Below are 18,743 nucleotides of genomic sequence, written 5' to 3'. Positions count from 1 at the left end.
ATAACGATATGGAAAATGCACTATAGGTTCATTATAATTTCCTATAGAATTTAATGTTTATTTAATGCCATCATGCCCATATGATATAAGGTCATACCACGCTATACAAAGAAATAGATGGTGCTACCTAATTTGTGGTGGCGCTACCAACTGAAAAGGTTGGTGGCACCAGTGATACCTGTGAAGACGTTAGTCTGGAGCCCTGCCTGTATAACATGTATAACGACACAATGTGACATAGCTCTGTAACTTACACAATGCTGTACCACTCCAACTGGATGTTTACCCATTTTCAATTTTCAACTGTTATTAATTGAGAGCACAAGCCAGAGTGTTGACACACACACACACACGCACACGCACACGCACACACACAGTCCAGCGAGTGAGTGTGTAATGACGTCTTTGATTTAGACCCAACTCCTGTTTCCCCTGGCAACATTCCCTCTACGCTGCATCGATAGTCACCATGGCAACTGACAGCCCAGGGGAAAGCGGCAGCAGGCCAGGCTTTGGCCTTATTGGATATCCTGCCCTGTCAATCATGCAGATGGACGTTTGATTGGGCACAATAAGGAGGTGCAGGGGCAACAGACCGGGTTAATAACAAGACAAATCAGATGGCAGAGGTAGAAGAATGTGTGTGTGTGTGTGTGTGTGTGTTGGAGGGGGGAGGTTATTTGAGGCAATATGGGTTATAATATGTCTGATGTGTGTTACACAGTAACATGTTGCTACAATCTCACTGCCACACGTTGTGTATGGCAACATATTACAGTGTAACAAGCGTCTCAGATTGACTCATGTTGTGTGTAGAAACATGTTACAGTGTAACACACAGCAGACAGAATGCCATGCGGTGTGTAGTTAGTGGCTGTTTGCAGTATGTTACTCTGACCCGCGTTGTGTAGTGACAGGTTGCTGCAATGTGTTTTCCTCAGACAAAAATAGGTTTCAACAACACCTACAGTATGTTCTGCGTACAGTATGTGATGAGTCACTCTTTAGAAAGGGTTCCCATGCTGCAGCTTGTCAGTTCTTGTGTGGACACATTGCTACATGACGACGATAACACAACATTTCCAGTAAGAGATCAATTAAGTTTTTCTAATTTTCCCTTCCCTTCTCGTCTGTCGTCTCCTCTATTCCCTTGCCTTCTCTTCTCTTCTCCTCTCAGGCAGCCTGTAATCGGAAGGTCTCCAATTCGCCCCATCAACTCACCTTACAGTTTAGTTTGTGTCTAAGTGTCCCCGAGCAAGACTCTTATCCCCCAATTGCTCCCTGAGCGCTCAATCAATGGCACTTCCACACTGTTCCTAAATGTGCGTTCAAACTTGAAGATATATATTTGTTTCCAGTCGCTTCAATTGCTTCACTTTGGTCACACAGGTCAGCGTTGGTTAAAACTCCTTCGAGATCTGTAGCTCTCTTCCCCTCCCTCGACTGGTGGATTATATTATTGATTATTGATATATCATTGATATAACAGATACAGTAATTTAACTTTGGGAGTGTAACCAAATGGACCCGCTCGTTCCATTTTGTACCTCGAAACACCTACAGCCGAGCTAGAAAACACCAAAGACAGCTTGGGTCAAGGCTGCTGACATGAGACATCGCCAGAAGAGGTTCATATCTACAGAGCTTCTTCCACAAAGAGGTCAACAGTATCGCCCCCACACACACTTGCACACATATTCTCACTTCACGTCTTCAACAGTCGCACGGAACACGTGTGTTCAGCGTAACTGTTGCAGTGTGTGTGTGTGTGTGTCTATCTATACAGCAATATTCTAGTAGTAATTGAACTCTTGACGGTGTAAGAATGGACCCGTTTGTATCTGCGCTTTCATTGAATATGTGGTTATATAAACACACAATTATACGCTTGATAATGAAACGATTTGCATCTACACTATGTGTGTGCGTATGTATGTGTGTGTGTGTGTGTGTGTGGGGGGGGTGTAACGGATAATGGTACAAGTGTCATAAGCAGTTCAATGGATGAGCTACAGAATATATTTAGCGGGTTTGTTTTGAGTATTATGTCAGCAGTGACGCAGAGTAGCTGTCCTACTTATTTACATCAAGAAGACATGGAGTCCACATTATTACACACACACACACACACACACACACACACACACACACACACACACACACACACACACACACACACACACACACACACACACACACACACACACACACACACACACACACACACACACACACACACACACACACACACACACACACACACACACACTCTTCCTGGCCTTCCCCTATGACAATGCCAGAATGACCAAACCACAGCATGCAATGATCACTACATATCTGCCTGCTTCTACGCTGGTAACAATATGCGCTGTAGAGTGCATTGCTGGAATTTGGCGGAAGTAGCAGGATTTTTGGCGGAAGTATCGCTCAAGGAAATGGCGTTGAAGCTTTACAAATCTGTTTACATTTTCCGTGAATGAAAGTGTTTTGATTGGTCAACAAATATTGTTTCCGGGGGAAAATAAATCTGACGGATGTTCCAGACCAACATTTCCGGCTATGCACTCTATGCCTTATATTGTGACCAGGCTTTTCTCTTCGCAGATGAGACAGCCGATTCGACTGGTATCACCCCATATAATCGGTGAAATCATCTGTTATCAGCACGTTTGAATGGTGCCAAAATGTTGATACTGGCATCCTCACCACATAGCCTGGTCAAGGTTTCCCCCTGGTGGACGTGTCATTTTGGTGCATGGAACTAGGAGCTACTAATATATACTATTCTCTGTCTATCAGGAGTCCGTAACTCGAACGGCGCTGAGTCGGGTCTGGTGGCCTTCGCAACGCTCGGCACGGCGACTCGCTCGGCGGTGCCTCACGTAGCTCATGGCCACCAGACACAACGCGCCTCCGTCAGGACATCAGTGATAATGACAATCGCTACAATCGCTGATAATGACATACTGAACAGTGAGGATGCCAGTATCAACATTTTGGCACCATTCAAACGTGCTGATAACGGATGATTTCGCCGATTATATGGGGTGATACCAGTCGAATGGGGTGCAGCTGGATGAGAAGCCTGGGACCGAGGCTAGCCTGCTTCCAACCCACACTGAAACAGGCAGGCAGGCAGGCAGGCAGGCAGGCAGGCAGGCAGGCAGGCAGGCAGGCAGGCAGACAGACACCCACACACACAATGTATTAATCATCTATTTAATGAGACGCCTCTCATTTGATTCCAGAAACATCCCCCCCTGACCTAATCACCCCCACCCTGTCTGTTCCATGCATAAGCACATGATGCAGAGAGCTACATTCTTCTAGCCCAGTTGCTCCACATCAGCTTTCTGTTTGTTGTAGAAAAGACACACCATCAAGAGAGAGAGTGTGAGAGAGTGTGAGAGAGAGAGAGATAGACATTAAAGAAAGAGGACGAGAGACTGACAAGTTGAGAGAGAGAGAGAGAGAGCGAGAGCGAGAAAGAGAATAACAACGATATCAGAGAGTGACGTGGAGAGGGAGTGGAAAGACGAGATAACAGGCAATCAGAGGGACAGAGAAAAAGAAAGAAGTGCAAAAGCAAGAAAAAGATAGTGTGTGTGCGTGTGTGCGTCAGTGCGTGCTACAGATAAGATAAAGGTCTACAGCCATTAGCATGATAACATTGATGAGAGACAGCACAATGGGTCTTTCATAACATTGTTAACTCAAGTGGCTGAGGCAAGTATCTATAAGGAACTGCTTCTGCACACTGGTAAAAAGCTGAGTCATTTTCAACATGTGTGGGGATCAACACAGATAGTAACACATTTTAACACACAGAGGTATGTACAGAAAATGACGCCAATATTGTGTCCTATCACAATTTAAAAAGCTGAGTCATTTTCAACATGTTTGGGGATCAACACATATCCCTTGAGGTTGTTACAAATAAATGCACGAAAAACCGTGCCAATTATGTGCTATCACAATTTAAAGGGAATGCACCCATTTTGAGTCTGTATTGAAATGCCATTGTTTTCATCAGCTAATCACCCTCTATTTAGGGCAGTGACATGCTATAGCTATGTAGCAGCCATCTGCAAGGCTACAGCAACATAACAGCCAAAAGTGACAGAATACGAGCCCATGTCAAAGGCCTTGTGTTGTTGAAGCCACTGCTATCTATTCTCCAGTTACAATCTTACCATGAACTAACTAGGAGTTCCATGTACTGTATGTATTCATCTTTTGTGCAACAAAACTAGCTGATCTACAAGCTCACAGCTGTTACTGTGTGCTGCATTGTGGACCTTGTACTGTAGATCGGCTATTTTCGGGAAGCCAACACAAAACCACATAATCAGGCTTGACATGGCAAACTCCAGACATATTTATTTTGTGGCTGAACACACTGTGACTAAGTGTGAGAATTACTCACTTGAATTGATTTTCTTCCTTCTTCTACATTCCATGTTTCAATTTTCGCAGAAGACAAATCAATTCAAGGACACACCTTTTTTTTTATTACTAAGGTTCTCTAAAAAATAGTTTTATTCCAAAATATATGTCCCCATTCCAATTAGTCCTTAAAAGACCTTTAAGGGCAGTGGCGTCCACAGGGCGGCGGCTTAGGGGCCTTAAGCCTCGGATATATATACCAAGCCCCTATGATCTCTTATTACTGTTTGTTTTACTTGTCATACCTTTCCATCTTACATATTCCCTTCCCAGAAACTGTATTATTCAGCAAAAGAGTGAAACAGAGATTATGCCGATTATACTTATGGTTGATATTCTTTAGTCTGAAGACAAGAGCACAGGGGAGCTCATGGTCTGCATTGTTCTTGTGTTCAAATAGTACTATACATGGCTTATTCACACACAATTTCTTTCTACATCTACAGTATGGTTATTTGATAGGGTTTATTTCTGAGAGAACGTGCAACGTGGTTTTTTTCTCCCTTCTTTTAGACAGCACAATGTGTTTTAATCACCATGCAGATAGCAAATATATTGCTGTTGGGGGAGTGGGAAAAAGCCAACTCTAACTAACTCATTGCTGGAGATGGAACACCCTAAACCAGAGGTTCCCAACCACTGGTACTAGTACCACTACTGGTACTTGAGCCCCCCTCTGGTGGTACTCAGAGGAGTCGCCCAAAAAAGACAAAGGTAGAATGAAATATTTATATTAATACAGGTAGTTCTTCTAACCAAGCAATTGGTTGAAATAGGCTCTCCAGTTGTGCTGAAATGAGCATGACAACATACCTTAATAGAAGATTTGAGGATGGATTAATCATATTAGAAATATTATTAGTTGTGCTAATTAGACAGAGTTTCATCAGAGCAGCAGCTAAATTGGCTTGGGAATTGTTAATGTTCTGAATAGGATGAGGCAGGTCTACGCTCCTATATTTTAACATCAGTTATTATGGTGGTACTTGGAGAGCCAGATATATTCTGTGGTGGTACTTGGTATAAAAAGGTTGAAAACCCCTGCCCTAAACCACGTATTTTAGTGAAGGTGTTTTCAGATGTTTATGTTTGCAGAGAAAACAACCCGAGTCTCTTACCCGCAGTCGGGGGCCGGGCACCAGCGGCAGTCGGGGTCCGAGGCGAGGCAGCGTCGGAGCAGGAACTCCTCGTACTTCTCCAGCAGCGCGGCGTCGTCCAGGATGTCGGCGACCTGCCGCGGGGACAGACGCTCGGCACACTCGGGGCAGCTGAGCTGCACGCGGCTCTCCGTGATCTCGATGCGCAGGTACTGCCGCAGGCAGCCCAGGCAGGAGCGGTGGCTGCAGCCCTGCAGCTCGGGGAGCTGCTCGGCGGGCTGCCGCACCAGGCACAGGGGGCACTCCAGCAGTTCCTCCCCGGACTCGGGGGTCCCGCCCAGGGAAGGCTGGCTGGACGAGAGGGGCTCGTCCGAGGCCGCGGGAGCGGCGACGTCATGGGTGATGGTGTCCATGGGGTTAGCAGCATCGGCGGTTGGCGGTGGCGGGGTGTTGGTGGTGGCGTTCAGGGTATGAGGGAGAAGTTGTTGGAGTTGCTGTGCGTGTTGTTGTTGCTGTTGTTGTTGCTGATGGTTTTGCGATAGAGGCGGAGCAGCCCCTGCCTTGGCGCCACGGGAACCCCGTTTGCTGTGGAAGAGGCTGTGGAAGGAGATGCGTCCGTGGCGCTTGCCCGCCGCACGGCATTTGGGCTTCGGCACGCCACTCACTGAGGAGTGAGGCGACTCTGAGTCTTTCTCAGATCCCATCTTGTCCTCTGATAAAGATTACTAAGTCAAACGCAGTATTACACACACACACACACAGTTTCTTCAATTAGTCAAAAACCCACACAAGGGAGGATTTGTGCACTTGCGACACCCAATCAGGAATGCCGTAGATACTTGGGCTCCGGCTCTTGGCAGACACTAAAGTCCAACTGCTCCCCCAGTGAATATCTTCCTTTTACGAGAGAGACACGCAGTGCAGGAAAAGCCGGTGAGAAGATAACATAGAATTAAAAACAGAAAGAGAAAGAGAGATTGCAGCAAAATCCCCTTTTTAGCTCAGGCAGACGTCTCTTAAAACCTTAGTGGGTTGTTATCATGGATTTCATCCTCTTTGTTAATGTCAACCAAAAATAAAAGAGTATATAGTATATATTATATATATCTTTTTTTATCTCCTGTAAAAAACGGAGAAGAAAACAAAACAATCAAGTAAAACCCCAGAGAGCAGCAACAGTTTTGTGGTGACAGGTCAGAATGCTCCTCAGAACTCCTCAGCTTTGGTGTGTGATTTCCTCCTTGGATGTTGGCAGAAATCCCTCCTCTGCTCTCGGTTCTCTCTTTCAGGTCGTCTGCTCGTTCTCCCTCTCTCTCTCTCTCTCTCTCTCCGTATCCGTCTGTGTTTCTGTAGGGGAAGAGAAGAACAGGAAGTTAGCTCAATGAGCATGCTCAGTATGACACACCTCTCTCTCACTCACTCACTCACTGCCTCGCCTCTAAGACCCCCTCTATCTGTCTCTCTTCTGTATTTTGACATGCTCGTTCACTTGCTCACAACTCCAGACACACACGCATGAGACACACACACACACGCATGAGACACACACACACACACGCATGAGACACGCATGAGACACACACACACACACACACACACACACACACACACACACACACACACACACACACACACACACACACACACACACACACACACACACACACACACACACACACACACACACACACACACACACACACACACACACACACACACACACACACACACACACACACACACACACACCTCTGAGAGCGTATTTACACTCTCACAGTTAACCACACAACCCTATACAGCTGATCTACAAGCTCACAACGTGCAACGTGCAACGTGTTGCATCTCAGACGTGTTGCTACAAGCTTTTCAGATTGTAGTTTGCGAAAATTGTTTGAATTTAGAAAATTGTCGCCTACATTGACGCGCCCAAAATAGGACCGCCAGGTAGGTTGAGAGCGGTTGATTTAACACTCCGGACACACGCCACTGACCCACTCCACTATCCACTAATACCTGTCTGCTTGTTTGTCCTTCACCCGTGCATCTGATTCCCCCACAAACACTTGTTCTGGACTCTGTCTCTCCGTCCACGTCACTGGCCACTGCTCATCTGTGGTTCCTTCCTAGCGCTCTAATCCTTTGTCTCCGTCAATATAAAAAGCCTCTCACAGGCTCTCTCCATCTTTCTCTGACACGCACGCACGCGCGCGCACGCACGCAGGCACACACGCACACACACACACAGTCACACACACACACACAGAGCGTCACAGCCTTCACTTGCACTTCACTGCTAGTGTGGTTGCCATGGTGACGTTCGCTACGGGCAAGGCAAACAGCGATCCGCTCTGTGACTCTCTCTGGCTCTTATGGAGGCAATCTAACGTGCACACTCACATGCACGGACGTGCACGCACGCATACACACACACACACACACACACACACACACACACACACACACACACACACACACACACACACACACACACACACACACACACACACACACACACACACACACACACACACACACACACACACACACACACACACACACACACACACACACACACAGTGTGAACACACGTGTCAATGTGTGCATGTACAAGAAATGCATGTACACAGACAAATGAGAACACACACATTTATTATTATTTATGTTGTTGGTGTCTTATAATCCCGTAAGGGATGGGTCTTAACGACAAGACACAAAAATAAAAATTCATTCATTCATTCACAGTAAGAACAAGGAGACAGACAGACAGACTGACAGGGAAGATTGTGTCCTTTGCTGGCTGAACTGTTATTCAAGTGTATATACGTAGTACGACGGTGACGCTTGCTGTAAATCAAAATAATTCGCTTTGGTCGGCCGCACAGCAAAGTATGCATTTGGCTTTACAGAATGATGCATTATTGCATTCCTTTTGATCCTCAGGACTGATAATTACAGTGTTTACAGTTTGATCAATACAGGTGGCAGGTCTACCTTACCTACCTCATAATTATAAGTGCAGACTGTAATATGTCTGTGCACTAAAGTACAGCCAGAGGTTATATACAATGTACAGAGTCAGTGGCTCGCCTCCACAGAGGTAACCGTATCTGCGTATCAACGATAATCCCAAATTTAAAAAAAGAATAGTCTTAAGTGATGGATGCCTGGTATGCTCGAGTTTGTTACCTGATCCAATTAGATTTAAAGGGCACACAGTACGCAGCCATACTGTACCCACAGTCCACACACTGTGCCCTGGTTTCCTGTCCATGACCTCTGAGTCTGAGTAAGCATTTACAAACCTGATTATAACCATTACTTTGTGAGGTCAGTGGCTGACACACACACAAACACACAGACACACACACAATACTGTGTGTGTGTGTACTGCTCTAATACTGGTCACCATTTAGCAGATCATGACAGGGTCACATAGCGCTAATCTCAAGTATGCATTTATTTTGTTTTATTTTCAGTTGAATATAAAGTTGCTCCTCACTGTTTGACCCTCCTGTTTCACCCTCCTGGACTCCTGAAAAACAACCCATTCTAAAAAGGTATTTGGTTTGAAACCAAATTAAGGCTTTTAAAAGTTATATCCCTTTTCTTTACTTGTAAAGTGAAAACCACCTTCTCTCCATGCTTTTATGATCAGTCAATATTTCCTGCTTTTAAAAGGGAGGAGAGTTCCAATGACCTACATTGATAACCTACATTACAACAAAGCCAAGCCGTGCACAGTGTGAAGATTCAATAGTCCTGCCTGGTTCCTTTGATCGTACGATATGACGTGGGACTTTCCATTCTTAGATGTATAGGATAGTGTTTTGAGGACAAACACGTACACACAAGCAGAGAATGGAGCGGGGGGGGGGGGGGGAGAGAGAGAGAGAGAGAGAGAGAGAGAGAGAGAGAGAGATAAAGAGGTAGTAAAAAATGCATTGCCAGGTGACGGTCACCAAAGAACATTAGACAATGACATGTATGAGTATTATGATATAAAAAGCCTGTTCTTTCTAAATATATTTTCCCACCAGCAGGGTTAATAATAGTTCTCTCATGCGAGTGTGTGTGTGTGTGTGTGTGTGTGTGTGTGTGTGAGAGAGTATGGATACGGTAGATTGACGGTAGATTGATGTGTGAACACGACAGTCGTTGTTATTGTTATGTATGCTAGTGCGTGTTATATGTCTGTTTGTGTATGTTGTGTACAGAGTAGATATCCACATAATGTATGTGTGTATATTGTGTATAATAAGCCTCCCCACCCCCTCCCTGTGTGTGTGTGTGTGTGTGTGTGTGTGTGTGTGTGTGTGTGTGTGTGTGTGTGTGTGGTAGAGTAGTCTCCTATAACAAGGTGACAGAACAGCCTGTCAGAAACATCTACACGTCGCTCTGTGACAGGCTATGCTCCGCAGCTCTCTGGAACAGCCAAAACACACATGGAGCAAAGGAAAGGAGGAGACAGAGGAGAAAAGGTGGGAGGAGGCAGGCTCCTTCCCCCAAAAAGTGCCAGTCCTCACGGATAATGAGAACAAAATGTTCTTGTTTTTTGAAGGATGCAACATCAAAGATGGAGATCACACCACCATGTCCTGCTGTGAGGGTCTCCTTTGTGTGTCACGTGTTGTATCCAAACACGTGACAAATGACACTGAAACCTGCATTCGGAAAACTAAAACAAGACAAGTTATGCTATCAATGACTACAGTATATATCAAAGTGGGGTCTGGGGACCCCCAGCGGCCCTTGGGGGGGTTTAGGGTCACTTAAGCCATATATTATTCTTCAGATATTGTTGAGCCGCTGCAACAATAAAGTGGAAATCTGCACAATTATTTTAAAGAGCAATACACGATAAGTCTGTATCTGTCTCTGTCTGTGGGTCTGTTTGTCTCCTTTTTATTCCCTGATAAGTCATCAACACGAAAACAGACGTTTTTGATGACATCAGGGATCCCTGTGTCTACATATTTAGTCGATTGATCATAATTGCACGGGCGCACTGGATACTCTGACAACGGATATTACGGGTACACTGAAAATTAACTAACAGCAAATAAAACGGGCATACATGCATTCCCAACTTGCATCGTCCCTGAGAGGGCTGGTGCCCAACCAGCACTGGCCTAGTACATACGGTACTACATATCAATTAGCGGGTCCTTGAGATGTTGGTGATTGAGAACCCCTGAAATATATCTCTGGTGTCGGGCAGCAGCTATGTCCAAAATATTAAGTTTTCAGGAAAGGAAAAAAAGAAGAAGGAAAAAAGCACCCAAAACTAAACTACAACTTCTTGGGGTTGCTCTATAAATAAAGTCGGGCAAAATACTAACTATAGTCTGGTTGCCCTGTTAGGCAACAGCACGATGATGATGATGATGTGTGTGTGTGTGTGTGTGTGTGTGTGTGTGTGTGTGTAGCACTCCTGCCATCATGGAATATGTAGTCTCTCTTGAAAAGAGGGCACTGTTTCTCCTTCATTTGCTGATGGGTTCTCAGATTGTGTTGGAAGTGACAGATGGCCATCAGCAGCCTGAGAACCAAATGATCTGGACAACGTGCTTATCATTCAGCACACTCAAACACGCGTCCTCCTCCTTCCACATTCACCCTCCTACTCACCGGCTGCTCAACGATCAATTTAACATGTGTGTGTGCACAGTCTACACGTGCAAACACACACAGTCGCACACACACACACACGCACGGACCACACAACACAACCCAACCCAACACACTCACACTATGTACCGTACATGCTACTAACCTATTAGTAAACTTTCTGCTGAAACATTACAACCTAATCCCAAATTCTACATTGGGTCTCTCCGCACCAGAGGGACAGTGACAGAGACAGAACAGAGTGACGGACAGTTTGTTCTGACAGCCTCACACCTCTGCTCTCAGCAGTGGTGTATTTCAGACAGACGAGAGTTCATCATTTTGGAGACATTGAAATTGCAGATCTACAAGCACACAACGTTTCACATCGCGACACGTTGTTGTGAGCTTGTAGTTAGTTCATTTTCAAATAGCCTATGTAATAGGGTTAAAAGTGTTTAACTCATTCTGGAAACATCCCCCTGGGGGTCCTCAGACCCCACTTTGAGATCCATTGCACACACATTCACACAGAGATAGAGGTGTAGACATAGACAGGCACAGAGCCACACAAACACATCTATATGTGTGTATACAACAAATGTGCACACATTTCAGAAGACATACATTTGATGCTCTCTCACACACACACACACACACACACACACACACACACACACACACACACACACACACACACACACACACACACACACACACACACACACACACACACACACACACACACACACACACACACACACACACACACACACACACACACACACACACACACACACACACACACACACACACACACACACACACGATCTGGGGCAATTAGCTGAGCTGTACAGGTGTGCCACTTTGACTGATGATTGCTCTTACACAACCAGGTGAGTCACAATTACTTTAAACACTGCCCTGACCCGTCCACCCACACACACCCACACAGGTTTCCAGGTAAAGGTATCATAAATGTTTCCATAGTAGCCTATTACCTGCCGTTAGTCCGACCATTACTAACACTATCCCAAACCCTAACCTACAGTAATCGTAACCTCACAGGACACCACGGGTGATTTGTAACTGAAATGACGTGCGATCAGTCTTTAATCACAGTGTGGATTTTCTAACCTCAGAACTTCCACCGCTGACCCACTCAGCCACCAATAAAACAATAAAAAAAACTCCTTTAATTTCCTTTATTTCATCATAAGGCACCAAAACGGTCTCTCATAGCCAGGCTCCGGTGACAGTAGCTGTTGTTCCGTCTTGCGGCAGTTCCCTGATTACATCACAGACAGAGACCTAAAGTACCAAAGACCCAAACATCCTGACTGATGACTCTGTTGTGACATAGAGCTAGAAGATGGCAGACGGCATGCTGTTTGTTTGGAAGATGGGGAGTCGGACACACTGCTGCAGCCTCTGGGCAGAACAGGTGGGGTTAATGCAGTGTGTGTGGTCATTAGCAGTAGAGCACGTTAGCTACAGTATTAGCAAATGGACCGACAGCGTAAGCCCTTAGCAACCGTAGCTATACTACCTCTTCTGACCAGAGAGACACAGTTGGTCCACACAACATGTTGATCTCTCCAACCTTCCTGTATCTTTCTGAGCAGGATATTATTATTGTATGGTAAATTAACTGCATAAATGGACCGCATTTATATAGTGCTTTTCTCTAAAGCTTAATAAAAACACTCCTTGGGCTAAAAATGGCCATAGCCATCATCACAAATGTGATGAGGTCAGCACATTTGGGCAAGTGGCTATGGCCGAATTTAGCCCAAGGAGTGATTTTCGTGCAAAAGACAAATGCTTGGAATGGGTTCAGAATCATGAAACCCCCCTAGTTTGACCCCTAGTTTGGCCATAGCCATAGCCAAGCCAACCTGCTCATTGGGAGCAGTTAGGGGTTCAGTGTCTTGCTCAAGAGGACACTTTGGCCAGGAGGAGCCGGGGATCGAACCAGGAACATTCAGATTCCAAGCTCTACCTCCTGAGCCACTGCAGCCATATCTCTGGCTGCTCAAAGGTTATATACAATATGTATGTCACACTACATTATCTATTTAGCAGCAGGACAGGTCAGTGTCTTACATAAGGACGCAATTGAGCTGCCCAAGCTGTAGTTCGAGAAGCTATGCACTTGCACTATGCAGTTTTTGTTAGTCTCACTAACCACTTAAGCCAAGAGACATCTCACTCCAAACGCACACCCCACCTCCCGTCCAATTAGCTGATTGTTTGTTCAGCATGCTATTACTCTGGTCAACTTCTCTATCTTTCGTTCTCTCAATACCTCTCTACCCCTCACAAAGTGTCTCTCAGACCCCACCTAACAAGAAAAAACTCTTGAACTTTAAAGAATGGATAGTTCTGTTCCCTGTACTCAATATTGAAAATTAACTTTATGGAACACAAAATGTAATTGGGGTAGTGGGGATTCTCTACTCTTTACTCCCAAGACAAATGTGTTAATTTCTTGTATCTGGGGGACTGTACGTACGGTTGTTGTTAAGTGTTTTTGTGTCAAATTCCCGACATAAGTGGTAATGAGAGGGAAGATGAGTTAATGGTAAAAGGAGGGACTTACTTTGATAGCAGCCACATTCTGTATAAAGACTGACCTCACGGATGCATGTCCGGCCTGCTGTTCCCTGGAATACCAGTCACCACACTCGAGGGCAGAAACAAAGCGTGTGTGTGTGTGTTCAGTGCTTGCTTGCTCATCATTTTTCTGAGGAAAAATGATGAGCTAGATTGGACAATTGCCAAAAGCCAAAGAAGCTTTACACGCTTTACAAGTCTGAAACTGCAATGATCATACTTGTGATTGCATTTGATTCACCACTCTCCACCTCTTTCTAGTCTTGTTGTAATAAACAAGATTTGATGCAGAACAATCCGCAGTATACAAGTTGTAGGTACTGTAGATATCCAAGAACAGGTAAATAATACTCTCTGCCTGATTGTATCGAGTATTCCCGACTTTTCCTTATTCAAACGGGCATCTATCCTGTAACATTTTTTACTCCTCTCTGCCAGATGTCCTGTCTCGCAACCCAACACTGATGAGAAGGAGATGATGAGAAACTACTTTACAATGACTGAGCGAAAATCTACAGTAACAGAGGCAGCTGTATCTATTACATTTCTCTCTTAAACACACACACACACACACACACACAGACAGACAGACAGACAGACAGACAGACAGACAGACAGACAGACAGAACAGGCTGAGTTCAGATCGAGACATTTGAAGGTGGAGGTAAGGAATCAGGCTGAGCTTCTATAATTAGAGGACAGTTTGGGAGGCGCACTGCTGAGTTCTTGAATGTTTAATGTCAAGCCTGCAGGCAGTACTGAGGCGAAGAGAAGCCCTCCCTGAACCCCCGACACAAACACACACACACACACACGCACACAGTCAAATGCAAACTATGACTAGAATGCACATGCTTGAACACATATACTGCAGATGTGCAGAAACATGCATGAGAAGACAAGATGGAACCACACAGACTATTAGACTAGCGTGACGACCATGAGGATGACACCAACCTTTGCCAAGCTCATTGCGGATTTGATTCCTGTTGGAATCCATGCTTCCTCATGCACTTATGGAACTAATCTGTTATCGAATTTGTTTGTTTGCTGTATTATTTTGTATAATAAATGTCACACACACACACACACACACACACACACACACACACACACACACACACACACACACACACACACACACACACACACACACACACACACACACACACACACACACACACACACACACACACACACACACACACACACACACACACACACACACACACACACACACACACACACACACACACACACCGAGGCTGACAGGGGCCAACTGATTGTTCGAAGACTATCCAACAAATGAACAGGGTTAATTACTGGTAGTGTCAAAACCAAGATTAGACGAATTGTATTCACATTTCAAAGAGGAAAGGGTTACAGTACAATACACGGACACAGAGCCTACAGTATGCCTGACAATGGAGGATTGAAATTCCCGGCTATTGTGTGCAAGGTGAATGCTGTATTGACACAGGAACACAAAGCTACTGGATGAGGTCATGGTATTGGTAACAGTAGCACATATCAGAAGCCAGAGGAATTGGAGAGCTCATTTCCACATCATGATCTAATTTCTAAAAACATGTATTAGTCAGTGTTTCTTGAAAATATTTTGACTTGAAACACTGACTTGAAAATATTTTGTGCCAGGGACCTCAAAGAAGCAAAGATTTGAGTTAAAAATGTTTGAGAACCAGTGGTCTCTGAGACAAGTGATTGCATTTTGTCAGCCATAGTGGGCTTATGCCCCACACCTATCCAAATAGTAGCGTACAATTATTTTTCAAATACAGTGTCCGTAGCCCAGGGCTTCTCAAAGTGGGCGACTTGACACAAGTCCACGGATGACTCAGAATACTTTGATAATATTTGGAATTTATCAATGTCACTTCAATTTAACCACTTAAACCTTGGTAAATCGGACCCGAGTTAAATTGTAATCGGTGCATTCTTTTTCAGCCTACAGTACACCAAAGGTCTTGCATTGTGAGCTTGTAGATCTGCTATTTTTGGTGAATGTTCCCCCAGAATAGGAATGCTGGGGTTTAAGTGGTTAAACGCCAAGTATACACTTGTTATTTTCAGTCTGTCCTAATGGAAACAAATATTCTCTCCAGTTGTCCTCGCAACATACTGTAACTATCTATCATTAATATGACAAAAGATTCTATAAAGTAACAATGTAATCCAGCAGTGCCATGGATGAAGAGGTTATTTACAGGGGTGCCCTGAGACAAAAATGTTTTAGGACCACTGCCTTAGCCAAGAACTGAATAGTAAGGCTAAATGACCTTTTGCTGCTTTGCAGACCAAGCTGACCAGGTCCATGATTCCACCTAAATACCAACACTAGATTGATGTTTGATCCGTTACTACAGCAGGGAGAGAATGGTAGGGAGCGAATCTTTACATTATTACACCATAGGTGTAATGATGTAATTAATAATAGAACCAAACGAGGCCTTTAGGCCTCCCACAGAGGGTCAACCATTCACTTGGTAGACTAAAATTCACAATATTACTTGAGCTAGGCTATTTGTCTTCAGACAACACAACCTACCAGACCAGTATTTTTGAGTGGTGCAAACCACTCCAACAACCAGCTTTGTCTGTACCCGTGTACCTGTACGTGACCCCAAAAAATGAGCATGGTTACTATGGTCATTGGTCACTGACATTACGTCAAGACCACAGCTGATCAGGCTATATAAGACCTTGCACCACTCAGTTCACACGGGTGTGATTTTTACAGTGCTGTGTGGTGTACAACTACATTCTACAGCTCTACACCAATAGCCAGCCATATACAATTTAAACTTTGATGAAAATGATCAATAGGCTCTATAGTACAGGCTCTATAGTTCGCTCATTCAACTGTATTATAATCCCCCATATAGCTGTAGCTAAATGTTACAGCCATTGTTGTATGTATGTCATTGGTCGGTTCAGTATCTGACTGGATCGCATATGTCAAGTAGGCAGCCTACCCCACTTCTCCTGTTTCGGGTGACAATGCCATCATCCAGTTTCAGTGGCATTATGTTATTGATATTAATATCCCTAATCCGGCCTCAATTCAACAATGCTCTCTCAGACCCAACACCAACAGAGGGGAGTGGTGGCGGGCAGCCAAGAACAACAGCTTTAAGAGGAAGGGTTTTATGTGCTGTATCATGAACCAAGTTAGGTCATACAGTACATAAAACCTTTCCACTTAGGTTAACTGACAGCAAGCAACATATAGTGTCGTCACGTGGAGACAATGGTAATACACAAATATTTATATGTAGGCCATTATACGTACTGTACAATACATTCCAAGTCATGATGCAAGACTTGATAGCTTGTAGGCAAAAGCCACACTGTAATAACAATAAGTCTTCCTCCATCCTCTCTAAATGGCAATGAATTTACGTTGCTGTGTTCTGAGCCAGCTGACCCTAGTCCACAACAGTCAATATAGTATAATTATATATTGATAATATAGCGCCTTTAACTGATGGATACAACGGTTTATTTGGCTTTAAGTGTCACACCTCTTTTTAGACACAAGACATTTAAATAATTATAACAGTCTCACTGTCTCAGGGAAAACAGAAATGACAGGTTGCATACCCAGTAGCCTATTAGTGGCGGTTGATTGCTGTAGACGTCTCTTGTTCGGGTGGGTACGAGACGGCTTTCAGCAGCAGGATTCCTCGGTGCGATGGATGTCCAGGAAAGGAGATGCGCAGTGCCAGTGGTGGTTTGGGGGGGAATGGGTTCTTCGTCTCGTCTTGCTGCTGTAGTCAAGTCTACACAGGGGCCAGGGCAGGCCTTTACCGTTCACACGTTCAAGACAAGCGGCAACGGGAAACACCAATATTTATGTCCTCGTGGTCGGTGGTTCTGTTCAGTGATATGTTATTAATAGTCCCGGTAGTCCGTCAACTCTCAGGACCGGACCAGTAGCCAGTAATATGTGTGCTTCTCTCGCTCTCGCTTCGTGCTTCACCGCTGCCGTCGCCCCAACGTCAGGGAGGAAAGCCCCGGCCAGTGACGTAATAGCATAGAGATTCTAGAGAACATGGAAACCCCGCCCCGGGGTTTGGGTTTATTGGAACAGCTCATAGCATTTACTGTTCTGTATACCAGTGACATTTCACTTTAAAAAAAAAGAGCTTTATACCCTGTTATAACATGTACATAATGCTGCAATGTTGTCACATTGCATCATAGCTGTGTTTACAAAATGCTGTACCTGTACCCCCTCCAACTGTATATAGGCCTACTTCAATTTTCAACTGTTTTTTTTATTGTATTGTGACACTTGCTTTGGCAATGTAAACGTTTGTTTCCTCGTGCCAATAAAGCTCCTTCGAATTGAATTTTCATAATTCAAATTCAATGGAAACGAGAGCGAGCCGCAACCTTGCCCAAATATGGAGTACTACTAGAGTAGTCTATCTAGTGTCTATGATGACATGTCATAGATGAAGATGACTGATAAGTGACAGTCTACTTGCCAGCCCATACACCCTTTAATAAAGCATACACCAAGGTTTATGTTAGAAATGTTGAGTATAGGTCCCCAGCATGTAGAAACTATAGGTTGCTGGTATGGCCACATATTATGCCAATTGTGAAAACTAACATTGATTGATGACTGACATGATCATTGATTGGCCATCGCCACATGAAGTCCAGACATCTTTTAATATGAATTGTAGGCTATATCCCTATGTGCAAATTCTTTAAAAAGTTTCCTATAAAAGGTTCTCTACATGTCTTGAATGAAAATGTTAATTACATTATGCTATATTTATATATTGACTCAAATATATCAAGGAGACAAATTGACAGGAGACAACATACATCTTTGGCTCTCATCCAGGAGTTCTTAAAATTAGTTAAATATAAAAAATAAAAAAAATGACTGGCATATATACACTACTAGCTCTACTTGTGAGCTAGTAGTTCAGTAGTTTCAAA

At 44.3% G+C, this 18,743-nt stretch overlaps 1 protein-coding gene across 1 annotated transcript in view; it reads right to left on the bottom strand.

The window, feature by feature from the left end:
- The window catches only part of rnf19b (ring finger protein 19B), a 33,250-nt gene extending 15,438 nt beyond the window's left edge, over nt 1-17,812 (bottom strand). The window contains exons 1-2 of the mRNA XM_079523112.1: nt 17,388-17,812; nt 5,565-6,890 (exon numbers count right to left, since the gene is read on the bottom strand). Of these exons, the coding sequence (XP_079379238.1) occupies nt 5,565-6,247 (683 nt within the window). The 5' untranslated portion in view covers nt 6,248-6,890; nt 17,388-17,812. The remainder of the gene's footprint in view (nt 1-5,564; nt 6,891-17,387) is intronic.
- Nucleotides 17,813-18,743: the final 931 nt, after the last annotated feature.

This window comes from Electrona antarctica (genome assembly GCF_951216825.1).
Source record: "Electrona antarctica genome assembly, chromosome: 15".
Classification (NCBI taxonomy): domain Eukaryota; kingdom Metazoa; phylum Chordata; class Actinopteri; order Myctophiformes; family Myctophidae; genus Electrona; species Electrona antarctica.
The sequence above is the reverse complement of the archived record's forward strand: the minus strand, read 5'-3'. Positions and strand labels throughout refer to the sequence as shown.